The sequence below is a fragment of the Prionailurus viverrinus genome, unplaced genomic scaffold (assembly GCF_022837055.1).
Source record: "Prionailurus viverrinus isolate Anna unplaced genomic scaffold, UM_Priviv_1.0 scaffold_45, whole genome shotgun sequence".
NCBI lineage: Eukaryota > Metazoa > Chordata > Mammalia > Carnivora > Felidae > Prionailurus > Prionailurus viverrinus.
In genome coordinates, this window is record NW_025927610.1 from 3,664,664 (window position 1) to 3,682,096 (window position 17,433).

At 49.5% G+C, this 17,433-nt stretch overlaps 1 protein-coding gene across 5 annotated transcripts in view; it reads right to left on the reverse strand.

The window, feature by feature from the left end:
- Positions 1-11,628: 11,628 nt before the first annotated feature.
- The window catches only part of PCGF3 (polycomb group ring finger 3), a 55,956-nt gene continuing 50,151 nt past the window's right edge, over positions 11,629-17,433 (reverse strand). For 3 of the 5 annotated variants that reach the window (XM_047847183.1, XM_047847181.1, XM_047847182.1), the window contains exons 10-11: positions 16,078-16,158; positions 11,629-15,624 (exon numbers count right to left, since the gene is read on the reverse strand). In XM_047847183.1, the coding sequence (XP_047703139.1) occupies positions 15,577-15,624; positions 16,078-16,158 (129 nt within the window). In that variant the 3' untranslated portion in view covers positions 11,629-15,576. Of the gene's footprint in view, positions 15,625-16,077; positions 16,515-16,645; positions 16,783-17,433 lie in introns of all 5 variants that reach the window. The other 2 variants (XR_007149712.1, XR_007149711.1) reach the window with 2 other exon arrangements.

Here is a 17,433-nt window from a genome sequence, read left to right on the forward strand (position 1 = left end):
TGGGCCAGCCCCTGGAAGTCGCAGCTGCACTTCTCTTTCTCACTCTCTGCCTTCCCTCCCTGACCCGTGTCCTCGCTTCCCACCTGCTGGTCCCTGTCCCTCTAGGTGAAGGACTGAGACACTTGTCTTTGGGGTGGCTCCTAGGGGGAATACAAACGAAGACAGTCCACACCAAGAGTGGATCAAGGAAGCGGGTCCCCTGGATGGGGTTGGAAATGATTATTTGCTGCCCCTGGTGAGAGGGGACATCACTCCCTGGCACGCTGTAGCACCCAGTTGCCACAGCCGTCACTGGCAACGCACCGGGCTCCAAGGCCACAACAGCCAGGTGGTGTGTGTGCCCTTGTGCGGCTACACAGTGACGCATGGCGCCGGTCCGCCACCATTAATTGTCCCCTTATTGATGACCTTGAGTCGTTATCCGGTTCAGTCATGAAAATAAGCCACTACGCGGTCTTTCTATGAACATTTCTCTTAGGTAACGACCTATGGGTGGCACTGCTGGGTCACGAGTAGCTGTATTCTTAACCGGAAGAAATTGTGAAACGGTTTTCCGAAGTGGTCGTGCCAGTAATATTTGGAGAAGAAGCAACGTATTGTCCGTCAGGGCGGGCCGCTAATCTCGGTCTCCATTCAGCCTGCTTGAATCAAAATCCCACGGCCTGGGGCTTAAACAACAAACGTTTCTTTCTCCCAGTGCTGGAGGCTGCAAGTCTGAGATCAGGGGGCCGGCAGATTTAGGGTCTGGTGGGAGCCTCTTCCTGGTTCACAGGGGGCATCTTCTCACTATGTCCTCCGTGGCGGAAGAGGTAGGGGAGGTCTCTGGGGTCTCTTTTATAATCTCAGTCATGACCCGATCACCCCAAGCCCCACCTCCTAATGTTATCACCTTTGGGGGTTAGGATCTCCATGTGGGAACTTTGGGGGAGACAAACATTTAGTCTGAAACGGTCACTGAAGTTCCAATCACTCTCAGGGGTTTTTAGTGGTGTCTCATCTTGGCTCTGATTTACGTTTCCCTGATGACTAGTGGTGAGCACCTTTTCATGAGCTTGTTGGCCATTGTATAGCTTCCTTGGAGACGTCCATTTAAAAAGTTGTCTTTTTTATTTTTATTTTTTTAGTTTATTTATTTTGAGAGAGAGACAGAGACGGAGACAGAGAGAATCCCAAGCAGGCTCTGCACTTTCAGCTCAGAGCCCAACACGGGGCTCCAGTTCATGAGCTGTGAGATGATGCCCTGAGCCCAAATCAAGAGTCAGATGCTTAACTGACTGAATCACCAGGTGCCTGTAGCTCATTTTAGTGCTAAATAATATTCCACTGTCTGGACGGACCACAGGTTATTACCCATTTGCTTATTGGACATCTTGGTTATTTTCAGGCTTTGGTAATCATGAATAAAGCTGTTATAAACATTTGTGAAAACTTTGTGTGGATGTAAGTTTTCTTCTTTTTCTTTTTTTAGAATACTATTTATTTAAGTAAACTCTACACCTCATGTGGGGTTTGAGCTCACAACCCCGAGATCCACAGTCACACGCTCCTCCAAATGAGCCAGCCAGGTGCCCCTGGATGTAAGTTTTCAACTCATTTGGGTAAATACCGAGGACCGGGGCTGCTGCTTCATACGGCAAGAGTATGTTTATGGTTCTGTAAACCAACAGCCAACTGTCTTCCAAAGTGGCCGCAACAGTTTGCATTCCCACACCAGTGGGGAGCGTTTCTGGGCTCCACACCCATGCCAGCTCTTGAAGTTGTCAGCGTTCCAGGTTTTGGCCATTCTGATAGGTGTTTCCTTATTATTTTAATTTGCAATTCTCTAATTACACAGATTGCGAGCATCTTTTTATATGCTGTTTGTTATCTGCATATCTTCTTTGATGAGGCGTCTGTTCAGGTCTTTTGCCTGTGTTTTCATTGAGTTGTTTGTTTTCATATGGTTGACTCTTGAGAGAGCGAGCAAGAGAGTGTGTGTGCGAGTGGGGGAGGGGCAGAGAGAAAGAGAGAGGGAGAGAGAATCCCAAGCAGGCTCCACGCCTGCTCCAGTGCAGAGCCTGACACTAGGCTTGAGATCGCGACCTGAGCCGAAATCAAGAGTTGGATGCTTAGCCGACTGAGCCCCCAGGAGCCCGTCTTATCTTTGACTTTTAAGTGTATGTAAATTTTGGATAACAAAATTGTCAGATGTGTATTTTGCAAATATTTTATCCCAGCTTGAGGCTTGTTTTCAACGCTCTTAACAGTTTTTTTCACAGAGCACAAGTTTTAAATTTTAATGAAGTCCAACTTACCAACTTTTTCTTTCATGATTTTGGTGTTGTAGCTAAGGGGTCACTGCCAAACCCAAGGTCTCCTATGTTATCTTTTATGAAGTTTATAGTTTGCATTTTTACACTGATGCCTGTGATCCATTTTAGGTTAATTTCTGTGAAGGGCGTAAGGTCTGTGTCTAGATGCGTTTTTTTGCATGTGGACGTACAGCTGTTCTGGCGCCATTTGTTACAGACTGTCTTTTCTCCGTTGTGTTGCCTTTTTCCTTTGTCAGGATCAGTTGACTGTATTTGTGTGGGTCTAGTTCTGGGCTGGCTGTCCTGCTCCACTGATGCATTTGTCTATTCTCTCACCAACACCTCACTGTGATTACTGTAACTTTATAGTGAGTCTTGAAGTTGAGTAGTGTACGTTCTCCATCTTTGTTCTTCTTCAATACTGTATTGGCTGTTCTAGCTCTTTTGCCTCTTCCAAATAACCGCAGAATGTATTTGCTAATATTCACAAGAAAACTTTCTGGGGGGCGCCTGGGTGGCTCAGTCGGTTGAGCGTCCGACTTCAGCTCAGGTCACGATCTCACGGTTTGTGAGTTCGGGCCCCTCCTCAAGCTCGCTGCTGTCAGCTTGTCAGCACAGAGCCCGCCTCGGATCCTCTGTCCCCCTCTCTCTGCCCCTTCCCTGCTTGCGCTGTCCCAGACTAAATAAATATTAAGAAAAAAAAACCTCTTTAAAAAAAGAGGATCGTGTCATAATGATGAACTGGTACATTCATCAAAAAGACATAATAACCCTAAACAGTTCTGCATCTAATAATAAAACTTTACTTGAAGCAAAACCAGATTTTTTTTTTAACAAAACCCAACTGTAAATTTAAGTTGTAGATTGTAGCTGGCGATTTCAATACCCTTATCTTAATAAATGATAGAACAAGTACCAGAAAATCACCAAGAATATAGTTGAATGATACCATCAGCCAACTCGACCTAATGGACATTTGTAGAACACTTTACACAATACCAGCAAAATATACATTTTCAAGTGTGTATGTGAAGAACATTTGCCAAGATGGATAATATTCTGGGCTACAAAACAAGTATGTTCTGGGGCACCTGGGTGGCTCAGTCGGTTGAGTGTCCAACTTTGGCTCAGGTCATGATCTCATGGTTTCTGGGTTCAAGCCCCATGTCGGGCTCTGTGCTGACAGCTCAGAGCCTGGAGCCTGCTTCGGATTCTGTGTCTCCCTCTCTCTCTGCCCTGCCCCGCCCCCCACACTTCTGCTCTATCACTCTGTCTCTCAAAAATGAATAAATGTAAAAAAAAAAGTTAAAAAAAGCGGACTGACAGACTTAGGCATAAATCTAACCAAACGTGTATAGGATACACGTGCTAAAAACTACAACATGCTGATAAAAAATTTAAAAAGATCTACATAAATAGAGAGATGTAATATACTCGTGAATGGGAAGACTCAACATAGTGTATCAATCTCCCCCAAAATGATCCATACAATTAACACCATTCCAAAATCACAGCAGGATATTTTTGTAGATACAGATAAGATGACCCTAAAATTTATATGAAAGGGCAAAGGAACTAAGATAGCTTAAGAAATTTTTGCAAAGAAGAACAAAGGTGGATGAATCACACTACCCGATTTTAATGCTTTCCCTGAAGCAACAACAATCAAGACAGTGTGGTTTGACAAGGGGACAAGACAGAGAGGTGAATGACCAGAACAGAGTTCAGGAACAGACCCAAATACATACGGCCAATTGATCTTTGACAGCAGTGCAAAAGCCACCCAGTGGAGGAAGGACAGTCTTCAACAAACGGTAATGGAAAAATTAGTCGTCCATATGCAAAAAATTGAACCTTGACCTAAACCTTATACCTTACAACCAACTCGAGATGGATCACATATAAATAGGCATAAAACTATAAAATGTTTGCAAGAAAGCAGAAAAATATATTCATGACCTGGCATCTAGCAGAGTTTTAGACACGACACCAAAAGTATAATCCAGCAAATAATCCATAAAAGAAAAAACTGGTAAATTGGGCTTCATCAAAATTGAAAACATTTGCTTTTCCAGTGATAGTGTCAGGAGAATGAAAACCCAAGCTAAAGACTGAGAGCAGTATTTGCAAACCTCAAGTCCAGTTTAGGACTTAAATCCCGAGTATATAAAGAACTCTCAAGACTCCACAATGAGAAAAAAACCCTCCAAGGGGGTGAAAGATGCACCAAAAGTGCTGTAACGGCAGACGAGCACAAGAGACGTTCGACATCAGCAGCCACCAGGGAAAGGCAGACTCGAACCCCCTTGAGACCCTATGCACGCCTGTGAGCGGCTAAAATCAGGGAGGACACTGACAACTCACGGGTGTGGAGCACCGGGGCTCTCAGACCTTGCTGTTAGAAATACGAACCAGGGCAGCCACTCTGGAGAGCATTCTGGCAGCTTCTCATACAGTTAAATGGACAGTCAGAATATGACCCAGCAATTCTACTTCTAGAGAAACCAAAATCTCACATCCACATACACACCTGTACATGAATGCTCACAGCTGCTTTCTTCACAGTCATCAAAAAACTGAAAACACGGACGCCTGGGCGGCTCAGCCGGTTAAGCGTCTGACTCTTGATTGCGGCTCAGGTCACGATCTCACGGTTTGTGAGTTCAAGTCCCCACATCAGGTTCTGTGCTGACAGTGTGGAGCCTACTTGGGATTCTCTCTCCCTCTCTCTCTCTCTCTCTGCCCCGCCCCTGCTCACATGCTCGTGCTCTCTCTCTCTCTCAAAATAAATAAACATTAAAAAAAAAAACAAACCTGAAAACACAGAAGCTTTTCTTTGGGTGATATCCACATAGTAGAAAAAGGGAAATACTGAGCTAGGCAGCAGCTTGGGGTCTGAGGTCGTGTGCTGACAGAGTTCTTGAGAAGGCAAGTGTGATACTGAAGGTCAGTGGTTGCCAGGTGTTCTAGGTGAGGAGGGTGTTAGCAACAGAGGGGAGGCACTACGAAGGGGTTTTTTGGGGTGATGAGCCATTCTGTGTCCCGACTGTAATGGTTAATGAGTCTACAGGTGTTTGAACTTCAAAAACGAAACAAAAATTTTAATTTAAAACTTTTAACTGAAAAATAACATTTATAATTAACACATACTCCTGAGGCGCCTGTGTGGCTCAGTCGGTTAAGCCTCCGACTTCAACTCAGGTCACGATCTCACGGTTCGCGGGTTCGAGCCCCGCGTCGGGCTCTGTGCTGACAGCTCAGAGCCTGGAGCCTGCTTCAGATTCTGTGTCTCCCTCTCTGCCCCTCCCCCCGCTTCCACTCTGTCTCTCTCTCAAAAATAAATAAACTTAAAAAAATAATTAGGGGCGCCTCGGTGGCTTGGTCGGTTAAGCGTCCGACTTTGGCTCAGGTCATGATCTCGCGGTCCGTGAGTTCGAGCCCCGCGTCGGGCTCTGTGCTGACAGCTCAGAGCCTGGAGCCTGTTTCCGATTCTGTGTCTCCCTCTCTCTCTGACCCTCCCCCGTTCATGCTCTGTCTCTCTCTGTCCCAAAAATAAATAAACGTTGAAAAAAAAAATTAAAAAAAAAAAAAAAAAAAAAGCAAAAACTCTCGTGTTTGCTAAATGAACAAATCTGTTTCTGAGCAAGGGAGAGGCTCAGGTCAGGAGGGAGCTGAGAAGAGGTGCTCCAAGGGGGTACAAGTACAAGACCATTGTCTCCACCTCCCTGTCCAACAGCCAACCCTAACCCTAGACACGACCCTAGGGCAAAACCCCAGGCCTCAGGCCTCTCCAACGAGGCTCCAGTTTAAAAATCAACAGGGGCAGGGCACCTGGGGCAGGGCTCAGTCGGCTGAGCGACAGACTTCGGCGCAGGTGACGGTTTTTGAGTTCGAGCCCCACATCGGGCTCTGTACTGACAGCTCAGAGCCTGGAGCCTGCTTCAGATTCTGTGTCTCCCTCTCTGCCCCTCCCCCCGCTTCCACTCTGTCTCTCTCTCAAAAATAAATAAACTTAAAAAAATAATTAGGGGCGCCTCGGTGGCTTGGTCGGTTAAGCGTCCGACTTTGGCTCAGGTCATGATCTCGCGGTCCGTGAGTTCGAGCCCCGCGTCGGGCTCTGTGCTGACAGCTCAGAGCCTGGAGCCTGTTTCCGATTCTGTGTCTCCCTCTCTCTCTGCCCCTCCCCCATTCATGCTCTGTCTCTCTGTGTCTCAAAAATAAATAAACGTTAAAAAAAATTAAAAAAAAATAATTAACACATATTCCTGATTAAAATGCTTAGTAAGCTGTAACAGAAGGCAATTCCTTGACTTAGTACAAGGGATTTATCAAAACCCCCCAACCATTATGCTTAAAAGGAGACATTAAGAATATCCCCATGGGGTGTCTGGGTGGCTCAGTTGGTTAAGCCTGTGTCCCTTGATTTGGGCTAAAGTCATGATTTCAGGGTTCATGAGTTCAAGCCCTGCAACAGGCTCCAAGCTGGTGGTGAGGACCCTGCTTCAGATTCTCTTTGCTCCTCCCCTGCTCTCTCTCTCTCTCTCATTCTCTCTCAAAAATAAACAAACAAAAAGAATATTCTCATCAAAGTCTCAAACCACAGCATGCTTGTCCAGAGGTCCCAGTAGGGAGAGCAAACCACAAAATAGCAAAGTAAGTAATTAAATGCTGGAAACAGGCTCTTTGTGTGCGTGTGCGTGTGCGTGTGCGTGTGCATGCGTGCGTGTGACTGCATCATTTGTGTGGACATCCAAGAAATTCCACCCTGGAACCTTCAGAACGGATTCAGCACAAACAAGCGTTTTCTCAATTCCAAAATAACCAGTTTGCAATGGGCCACGTCTCCCCCACCCCCGTACCTTCCTGAGCAAAAATACATGAAATAAACCAGACAAGGAACATGTAAGAACTCTATGAAGAAAACTCAGAAACTCCTTTCAAAGACACACAAACATGCCATGATGTGGGTGTTGAAAGCCGCCCCAGAAAGTAACGGCCAGGAGGGACTTTCTGTACTAAACAAAGCTTGCGCCCTGCGATTCTGGTCCACCCTGGTGTAGCATTATGTGCCCTCTGGGAGCCGTGAGTGTAAGTGGGTCCCAATAACTAGAGTCCTTGTAGGTGCTAGCTGGTGGCACTGAGGGAGGCAGGTGGATCTGAGACCGGCCATGTTTCCCTCAGCAAGTACTTCAGCCCATCCCACCACATTCTCAGGAGGTGGGCCGAGGCACCTACGGTGACCCCTCCACTGCTCTGGCGTGTGATGTGGGAGACAGCTGAGGGGCAGGAGGAAGCGAGTCAGTGACCTCCCAGGGTAACACCTGCACAGCCATGGTACGATTTGTGGATCCAGGAGACCCCTGTCTCCTCACCATCTCTCCAGAGCCCTGGAATCCTAAGATCCCCCCCACCAGAACCCTGGGGTCCTGGGACCACCCCAAACCCTCAACAGCCTTGGGGTCCTAGGACCACTGCCCCCATCCTTCCACAGCTCTGGGATCCCAGGACCGCCTTCCTGAGCCCTGGGGTCCCACAAAAAACAGAATGGGAAACAGTACAATCACCAGAAGCACCTCCTAGCAGGTGGGGAATGAGCTTAGGAATTCCCCAAGCCTGCACGGATGGGTTCACAAGGCATAAAGAATTAGAAAGCCACAGAACGAACTTAACACACCCAAGTTCGGGTAAACAAGATTAGGTAAATGGGGCAAAGGCTCCCAGTGTAGGACAAAAGTATAGGGCAATAGCACAAAGCTGCCTTCACCGGAAGGAAGGACCACAAGAGGTAAACAGGTAAATAGGGCTATAGACAGCTGCAGGGTGAAGTTGCCCGGAGGGGAGCTAATTAGCAAAAGAAAGGTGCCTTGTGGACCCTGAGGTAGCATGCTCTGTCTCGTCCCCTAGGCCAACCTTCCACCCAGCACCAGAATCTTGTTTTGTGTTGACCCAAACTCCTGACACCGCATATCTCCAAAACCCCCTAACCCTCACACCCGTGAGTTCATGTTGACAGTTTCATTGTGTCTCTGTGCCTGCCCAGCGCGCTTGTAAGCCTCTGATCCTAACAAAAATGGAGCAAGGACCCGTGCTACGGGCTCTTGTCTCCTCCCGGACACGAGCCTCTCTGGCGTTTTTAATCCTGCATCCGCTCTCTTGCTGGACGAGAGAGAACCCCAGACCCAGAGTCTACGACACTAGAACTCTCAGCCAAGCCCATTTTGTGCTCCCCAAGAACTTAAAGAAGTGATTTCCCACCAACAATAGTATATTCTTAGTCTGAACATTTTTTATACTTGGTCTATTTATAATAGAGGCCAGATCCCTTTATCATTCAAAAACTTTTTGACCAAAAATGTTCTTAGAGCAGCAAATTTGTTTTCATAGTACCCCAGTAAATTAAAAAAAAAAACGTAGGAATAAACGTAGCAGTCAAATAATTTGTTTTCCATACCAAAATAAAGTCCAGCTTAGTAAAAATAGCTGACAAGAGCGCTATTTCAGAGCGCCACTGATTAGCCTGCACATGGTTGGGACAGACTTGCCCCTCTCCTCAGGAGCCGGGAAAGCATGTCACGGTCATGTGAATCAGAGCAGAAGGTACAAATACAACCCACATGCCAGAGGGGGTCTTCGGTCTTTGACAGAGGGCGCGGACTGCCCCCTGCAGGTGACTTGGAGAAGCACCATGTATTTCAGAATAACGGGGGGGGGGGGGGGGGGGGGGCGTCTTTCAGTATAACCGGCGGGGGTTGGGGGGCGTCTTTCAGTATCGCCAGGGGAGGGGGGATTTCACTATAAGGGGGGGAGGGGGCGCCCAGTGAAAAGGTGCGGTACGACGCAGTGGAGGCTGTGGAGCAGGTAGCCCCCCGCACGTCTGGCCACGGCCGCCCCCTATGGGGGTCTGGTTGCACCCACTGGGATTTCCATCCTTAAGAAGCAAAAATCCAAGGAAGACATTTATTCGCGGCCACGCAGAGGCATCTGCAGGCCTCTGGTTGTGCTGCGCGGTGGGCTCCTGAGGTACTAAGGCCAAGGCCTGGCGGGTGGGGTTTCTCTGGCGTCTGACATTTAGGACGCACAATCACTTCTGTCGGTAATTACTCTTTTTTAAAAAAGAGCTTTTTTTGTTTTTTTGGTTTTTTTTGAGAGAGAGAGAGAGAAGACCGTGTGAGCCAGGGAGGGGCAGAGAGAGGGAGAGAGATAATCCCAAGCGGGCTCTGCACTGTCAGCGTAGAGCCTGACCTGGGGGTTGATCTCACGGACCGGGAGATCACGGCCTGAGTGGAAATCCAAGAGTCGGACGCCCAACTGACTCAGCCAGCCAGGCATCCCTGTAATTGCTCTTAGAGTTAAACCGGGACTCACATATTTCCACCCACGTGGCTTCACACCGAAGGAGGCAACCGCCAGGAAGATGTGCAGACGAGAGTGGCTGATGGTCGCACACAACCCTTCGAGGCCTGCAGAGAGGGTCCAATCACCTTCTCGTTCTTCCTGAGTCACCTTTCTGGGGCGTCGACTGGTCTCTGGTGGAGGCAGGAGGCTGTCAGCCCCCGGGTGCCCACCGACCTCACCTGGTGGCAGCGCAGACTTCAGAATCTGCCCACGTGGACGACCAGCCGCGGGGGCCTAACCTTGAAGATGCCCGGTCCTGCCGCGCCCTGCCGCTGACCTCGGCATGCAGGTGAACGTGAACGTCTGTGTGGGGTTTTAGCTGATAACTTCTCATTCCTTAAGATAAAGGACACCATTTACCTAATCAATTGAAATAGGCAGGCAGTTTCTTACACTAAATTTTCTTTCAAGTTTACTGAAACCCATGAGAAAATACCATTTTGGTCATCATGCTCTGTTTTTTCAGCTCCCGTTTCCTCAGAGTTTCACGATTTCTGTGTTACTTAGCCTTTCAAACTTACAGTTTTGGGCATACTGCCCTTTCCCCCGAAATCGTCTGCCATGGGTAATTTCATGTGTCCGCCTGAATGGGTCCCGGGGTGCCGGGACTGAAATGACTCTGGGAGTGTCTGGATGAGAGGAGCACCTGGTTTGGTGGGTTGAGCCCTCCAAGTGTGGGTGGGTGTCACTCAAGTCCTGGCGGGCCGGAGTAGAGCAGAAGGGTGGAGGAAGGAGGAGGAAGAAGGGATCCTGCTGAGTTGGGACACGGTCCCCTCCTGCCCTCGATGGCACTGCACAGGTCCTCCGGGGTCTCTCAGTCTCCATGATCCTGTGAGTAAACTCCTGACGACCCGTCTCCTTTTAGACGTGTGCAGAATGACAGAGTCACTCATGTCAAGCAGTGACGCCACGGCCAAGACCGGGAAATGCATCCCCAGATGCCGACCCTTTCATGTCTGACCACATCAAAGGCAACAGCCACAGCATACTCTGCCCAAGTGATCTCTGGACAGAACAGATCCCCCACCGCCTGGACAGAACAGATTCTCCCACTGCCTGGACAGAAGAGACCCTCTACTCCTCGGACAGAACATTTCCTCCAGTACTTGGACCGAATAAGCAGTCTGCATAGACTTGGACCGGAAGAAGTCCTCAACTCAACTCCACACTCAGACTGACTTTGCATTTGGTTTGTTAGCTTATCCCTAGCTGTATCTTGTTTTTTTTTAATGATTTTTTATGTGCTTTGCTTTGTGTGCTGTGTATGAAGCCAAATTAAATGTGTAGTGAAACGTCACTGAGTTTAGATGTAAACCTGCTTTAACCTTGCTCTACGACTGAACAAAGTTGACACCGTGGGGAAATCAGGACCCCTGTGTGCTCTGTGGCATGCTCGTGAACACACAGGCACACAGATATGTATACGCACGTATTCTCTACTGGTTCTGCTCCTTTGGAGAACGCCCGTTAACATCTTAACAGAGGGAAGCAAACACGGTCACTCCACCCACAGGGATTAGCAGGTTCTTTTTTTAACAGTATTTTCATCGGCACGTGCAGCTCTAAACCAAAGTGAGTTCTTGCTGCAAGCAAATAGATGAGCAGCATGGACTTTACACACAGGTCCCGCCAAACCTCTGGTCCAAACACTGGACCAATTTCAGTGAAGTTCTGTATCCAAGATACAAGTGCCGCGTGAGTCAGAGTGAGAAGGTAGTTAATCTGTGAGGGCTAGGCATGGGGTGAGGGAGGGCACAGGTGAGGGAGGGCACGGGGCTCGGGGTGGGGGAGGGCTCGGGGCTCGGGGCTGGGGAGGGCATGGGGGGAGGGGTGTGTGCCAACAGCGCCTGCGGTAATTTTCAGTTCACTGCGGTGCCAACAGATCATCCATGTTACGCTCCTAGAAATATTTTACAAACTTCCAGCCCGAAAAAACTTCAGGTATGTTTTTCTTTTGCTTTTATTACAAGCATATAATATTAATTGGCAAAACACTGAGTACAAGCTTCACTATCATAAAATCAAAACGTTTAAGCAATATTCCAAAAAAGATTTTAGACAAAAACTAGCCACCAATAGAACAAAAATTACACACCAACACAAAGCATAAAAAATGTAAACTTTCAAACTAAACAGTCAAAAATATGTATCTGCATTTTCATCTCAACAAACCGCGACAGCGTCCATGTGGCCACGTGTGACGGTCAGGTTAGTGGCGGCTCACAGCCCTGAACCCTACATCGTTTGGGGAAAAATGGTTTTCTTATACCCAATTCAGTTGTTGGAACAGACATTTGCACTAACGCTACACACGTTTTAGGGGACACTCAAACCACAGTCCCTCCTTCAGATGCGCTCGTGGACGTGGCGAACCCCACGTGATGCAGGCCAAGCGTGGGCGGGCATTCGCACAAACAGAGCCTCCCTGATGGCCCGGAGGCTACAGCTGCGCCACACCTGTCCCTGCCTCGCAGGGACAGAGTGTGTCAAGATGACGGCTGGTTTGAATCACGGTTTTCTAATCTACTGATCTTGACCTACGTAGTTGGTTTAAATCCCAAGGCAGAGAGACACTTGGCTTATGGCGCTAAGGTCACACATGATGGAGCGTAAATGATTTCCTGAGGAAACAGAAACAGGATTTGTTCTGAGCTAAGTTTATTTTCAGTGTCTTAAGAGCACATCTAACACTCGCATGTAAAGTAGAAATCAGCTGACTCGTTTTCTGGAACATTCAGCCCAATGACACGTTTTAAACTGCTGTAAAATGCCATCCTGTGCGCTTTGAGGAAGAAACGAAATGGATTTCTAAAGACTTCGCCACAAGGAGGCATCAGAGGCCGCACGCCCTGGAGGGCTCGGGAGCCCCTGTGGAAGTAGCACCCACACATCCGTGGTCTGGTCGGCGTGGGGCAGGGCACCCAAGGGCCGCACACGGGGTCCGAAAATAGGGGACCCGGGGTGGCCGCGAGGCAGCCTGCTGGGTCTCGTGCCCTACGATACTGCTGGCAGGTGTTCTTGCACACACACACACACACACACACACACACACACACACCATCCCCCAAAACAGCATTCTCGTAACAACAGTGAAAAGGAGAAACCAAATAGCTGAATGTACATATTTTGAAATTCCACCTACATTCCCTTTCAATTGAGCAGAAGAGATGCGGCATTACAATTTAAACAGATGTCTAGTAAATGCATCTTGGGACCTATTGCACAAAAGCATAAACAGTGCTCTGTATCTATCTAAAAAAAACGTACAAATTAAAAGCTACTCAAAGTAAAAGAAGAAGCTTGCAAAACATGTCACAATTTCATTTTATATGCCTGTAAATAAAGCTGGACCACGGAAACCAAACAATCGGATGGGAAAATATGATAGAAGGCTTAAAATAGAATAAATAATTTTATAAAGTTAAGTTTTCTTTTTTTTTAACCCCCCACATCTTAAATTCAATATTTATATATTCTATCTGAATTTTCTATTTTCATGAAAACTGCATTTAGCGAGACCACGTGCTGGGCAGGGAGTCCCGCTGCCGCGGACAGTGACGCGGAAAGGTAACTGAACAGCTCTTGCTTACCAGCATAAACGGTCGTGAAAACTACTTCACAGTAACTCCATCTGTTAAAAAAAAAAACCTCGTAGGATCCAATCACTAACTGATCCTGGCTTTCATGCTGGAAGAAATTAAATTCAGCCTTTTGATGTGACACGAAAGCGTGACAGCGGGGAAGGGGCCACGGAAGCTGCCCTGGGACGCAGGCTCTGGGCTCCTGTCAGCTGGGGGGCGGGGTCCCCGGGGCCGTCCTGTAGTGAAGACAGTCTGCACGAGGAATCTTAGAAAAATAGGTACTTCTGCTGAGGTTGCGTCAGGTTGACACGATTACAAAAGGGGTCACAGGAGGGCCAGCAGCCTGCCGGCCATGTCAGCACTGGCTCCGACCATCTCCACCTCTCCGTGTATTTAAGTACGTCCGCTTAGCACCATAGCAAATTCAAGTGATTTCAAAGATAGCTACAAAGTTACAAATATATATTATGAGAGGATTACGGCGATACTCGGTCTAATCTGAACCGTGAGCCGATTCTGTTTGAATTTGGGTGCTTACACTGTTTCACCCTAACCCCCCCTCCACCACACAGGCAAATCCCCAAGTTCTAACGCTAACCCTAAAACCGCACTGTGGTAATGTATGGTTGTGCAGAGTGCTTCAGCAGTGATGTGTATTTTGAGGTAGACAGGCAATATTTACTCCTACACATCTACTCATTAACCCTAGTAGAGCAACCCTAAAACATGATTTGGATGAGTAGCAAGCTTAGGTAACTGAACAACTCGAACAGTACTGGGAGTCCATGGGCTTAAACGAAGACGTGAATTTTGACCAATCCCTAACAATCTGTTGCTACGTTTGTGAAAGGCCTTACGTTAGAATCACTTGGACTGAGTTAATTGGGATGATTTTCTCGTCACCCAGATCAGGTCTCGTTAGTAGCTGCTCCTGACATTTACCTGTACGAAATGGGAAGCAGAAGAAACCCAACCGTAACTTTCGAAGCAAATGGAGAAAAAAATTCTGGTCAGTAAGGTGAAACAGTCCATGACCGAAGGTGGTGGACGGGGGCTGATGGACCCAGGGCCCCCAGCCTGCCTGCAGGGTGAGCAGAGGTGACGGTGGGGGGTGGGGGTGGGGGGCAGGAACCCAAAGCTCACTGAGGAAGCACGGTGCGGGGGGCAGAGGACAAGGACAGACACAGAACCCAGGACAACACTTTCACTGCCCCGGAAAGTGGTTGCTTTCTCCTTCTTGCTTTACGTGTTCCAAGTTACTATTTTCAAGGAACAAATATTTATTCTCTAATTCCACAAAAATATTAACACCTGGGAGGAGAAAGGGGTTGACAAAACGTGTGCTGCCTGTGACCGGCACTTGAGAACATTAAGTCACTGAAAAAGCAGCCAGCAGGCTCGTCCCAGGCTCGGCTGGGAACGGCAACAGAGTGCCGGCTTTGTGCACAAGCGGGGGCGGGGGACAGCTTTCCAAGGGTGGCCGTGGTGGGGACCGGAGCTGCGCCCTGGGGCACCGGCCCTCATCCGACGGGAACGCCCCCCAGAGCCACCACCCCTCCCTTCAGCAAGATGCAGATAGGAAGAATTAAGCGGGGCCCTCAGCCCTCGGAACCCGACGCGCACCAGTGATGTTTGAGAACAAGGGCGGCTCCACCAGGCGGCGTGCGGCCGGCCTAGCCACCCCGCCCTGCTGAGTGCGCCGCGTCCGGGGGCGTCTGGGGGGCGGTGGGGGCCCTTCCTCGCCTGGGGGCCGCGTGGCCCTCGGAGCCCGGAGCGCCAGGCGAGGAGGCAGAGGCGCCGTCGGCTTTTCCCGTTTCCTAATGTGGAAATTAAATACCGTGGCTAACTCATTAATGGAAACCCCTTTTGGTATGCTTTTAAATTAAACCTTTATATACCTTCTAAGTCTTCAGGAAGCTAAAGGCAACATAAATAGCGTCATTCACCATGAAAAGATATTTTCTCAATAACTTAGGAAGGGTTCAATAAACATACAAGTATTTTCGAGGCTTATCGTGAACCCTAATTCATCAACTAAACTGAAATGACCAGATTTCCAAGGCCTGGAAAGCAAGCGAAGGTCGCGTGGCCACTGTGTTTACCATCCAGTCTGTGAGAGGCGCCTCTTCGGCCACTAAGACTGTGCGGTAAAGTGTTTCGTCGTCTCGTGACCGCGGTGCTGGTAGTGTCTTGGTGAGTGTGAGTTCTCTCATACAAAAGTTATAAATACTCTGTTCAGAAATCTGGTCCCCACGACACCTGCAGGGCGGCCACAGCCCGGGCGCGGCGGGGCCGGCCCAGGGCCGAGCTCAGAGCAAGTCCATCTTGGGTCTGTAGTGCAGCAGGAGAGGCGCCTTCTGCAAGACAAAGTCAGAGCGCGGCGTGTCACCATCGCCAGCCGCGGGGGCAGGGAAGGGGGACGGGACGGGCCCCTTCCCTCTGCACAGCTGCTGCCCCACCCAGTCCCGCCCTTCCTCTTGGGGTCCTACTGGCTGTCACCCCCTTCTCCGGGCTGCCCCTCAAGTCGGGGATCCTGCCATCTGCTTCCTGCTTTAGAGCGGTACCCAAAGGCTTGTGGGCGTCCTCTGACCCCCACAGCTGACTGCGGGCAGCCAGCTTGGCCAGGAGGGGCGGTGCTCGCCTGAGGGCCCCGGCCACACCGACTCTGGTGTTGATGATTCCAGAATAATCCTGTGACTGAGCTGTCATTTCTAAGCTCTTAGTTGAAAATATGCACAGAAAAGCAGTTGTCATTTGTAGCAGATTCTGAAAATCAAATAACCCAATCTTTACAAAGTGACGGGTCTCACCTTGAATCTCCACCTCGTGACAACCACAAATTTGAGCGTGTGGTCCTTGCCCAGGATTTCCTCGTTGCATAAAATGTCCAGCTGGCGGGAGAAGAAGGCTTCAGTCAGGGTGCCTTGGGCACGGCGCTCAGCACACGTGGCCTCCGGTCTGCGCCAGCGATGCCGGTCGGGTCACACAAGTCAGTTGCCTGTGGCCGACGGGCCCCGTTTCCAGGTGGCACAGGTGGGGAGCACTCGGGAGGCCCTGCCCCAACCTATCCCAGGTCCAAGAGCACCTGGGGCTTGGGTCCACACCCACCACACGGCCCCCAGGGGGCGCTCAGCTGTTGTCACCCCAGAGCACCTGTCTCTCCACCTCAGTCCACCTCTTGGCCAAGCTTGTTCCTCTTACCTCAGTGGAGAAAGGTAATGGGCTCTTCAGGTGGTCTTTCTCCTTTCTTTTTAAAAAAAGACTATTTTGAGAGCAGATCTAGGCTCACAGCAAACCTGAGGGAGGCACGGGGATGCCCCACACCCCCTGCCCCCCCACAGCCTCCCCCGCGATCCACACCCCCACCAGCTGGTGCACCTGCTGGAGCTGATGCGTCGTCATCGCCCCGAGTCCACGGCAGGGTCACCCTTGGTGGTGCACGTCCCGTGGGTCTGGACGAGCGCATGATGGCAGGCGCCCACCACCCTGGCGCCACACGGAGCTGCTTTGCTGCCCTAAAAATGCCCCGGGCTCCAGCTGGTCACCCTCCTCCCCCCTCCCCTCCCGCCGTAGCCCCTGTGGTTCCGCCTTCTCCAGAATGTCCCACAGCTGGAGACAGATTGGCTTCTTTCCCTCAGTAACGTGCATTTAAGATCCGCACCCCCACCCCCACCCCGGGTCTTTTCATGGCCTCATAGCTGGCTTCTCTTTAGCATGAGTAAGATTCCGCTGTCTGGGTGGATCACAGTTTATCATCATCGCCTACTACGGACATCTTGGTTGCTTCTTAGTTTGGGCAACTACGGACACAGCTGCTACAGACACTGTGGGCAAGGTGCGTGCGTGTGGACGCAAGGTTTCAGTTACTTCGGGCGAACGCCAGGGAGCAGGACTGCTGGATCATGCGGTAAGAGTGTAATTCATTTTGTAGGAAACTGACAACCTGCCTTGCAAACTGGCCGCAGCATTCTGTGTTGCCACCGCCGCGAACAGGGGTCTGTTACTCCACACCCTCTCCAGCGTGTGGTGGTCAGAGGTCTGGACTTTGGTGTTCTGATAGGCGTGGAGTGTAATCTCACTGTTTTAATTTGTTTCCCTGATGACAAATGATGTGGACTCAAGTGGTCTTTTCAACTCCCTCAGGACGAGGGGAAGAAGCCCCCTAC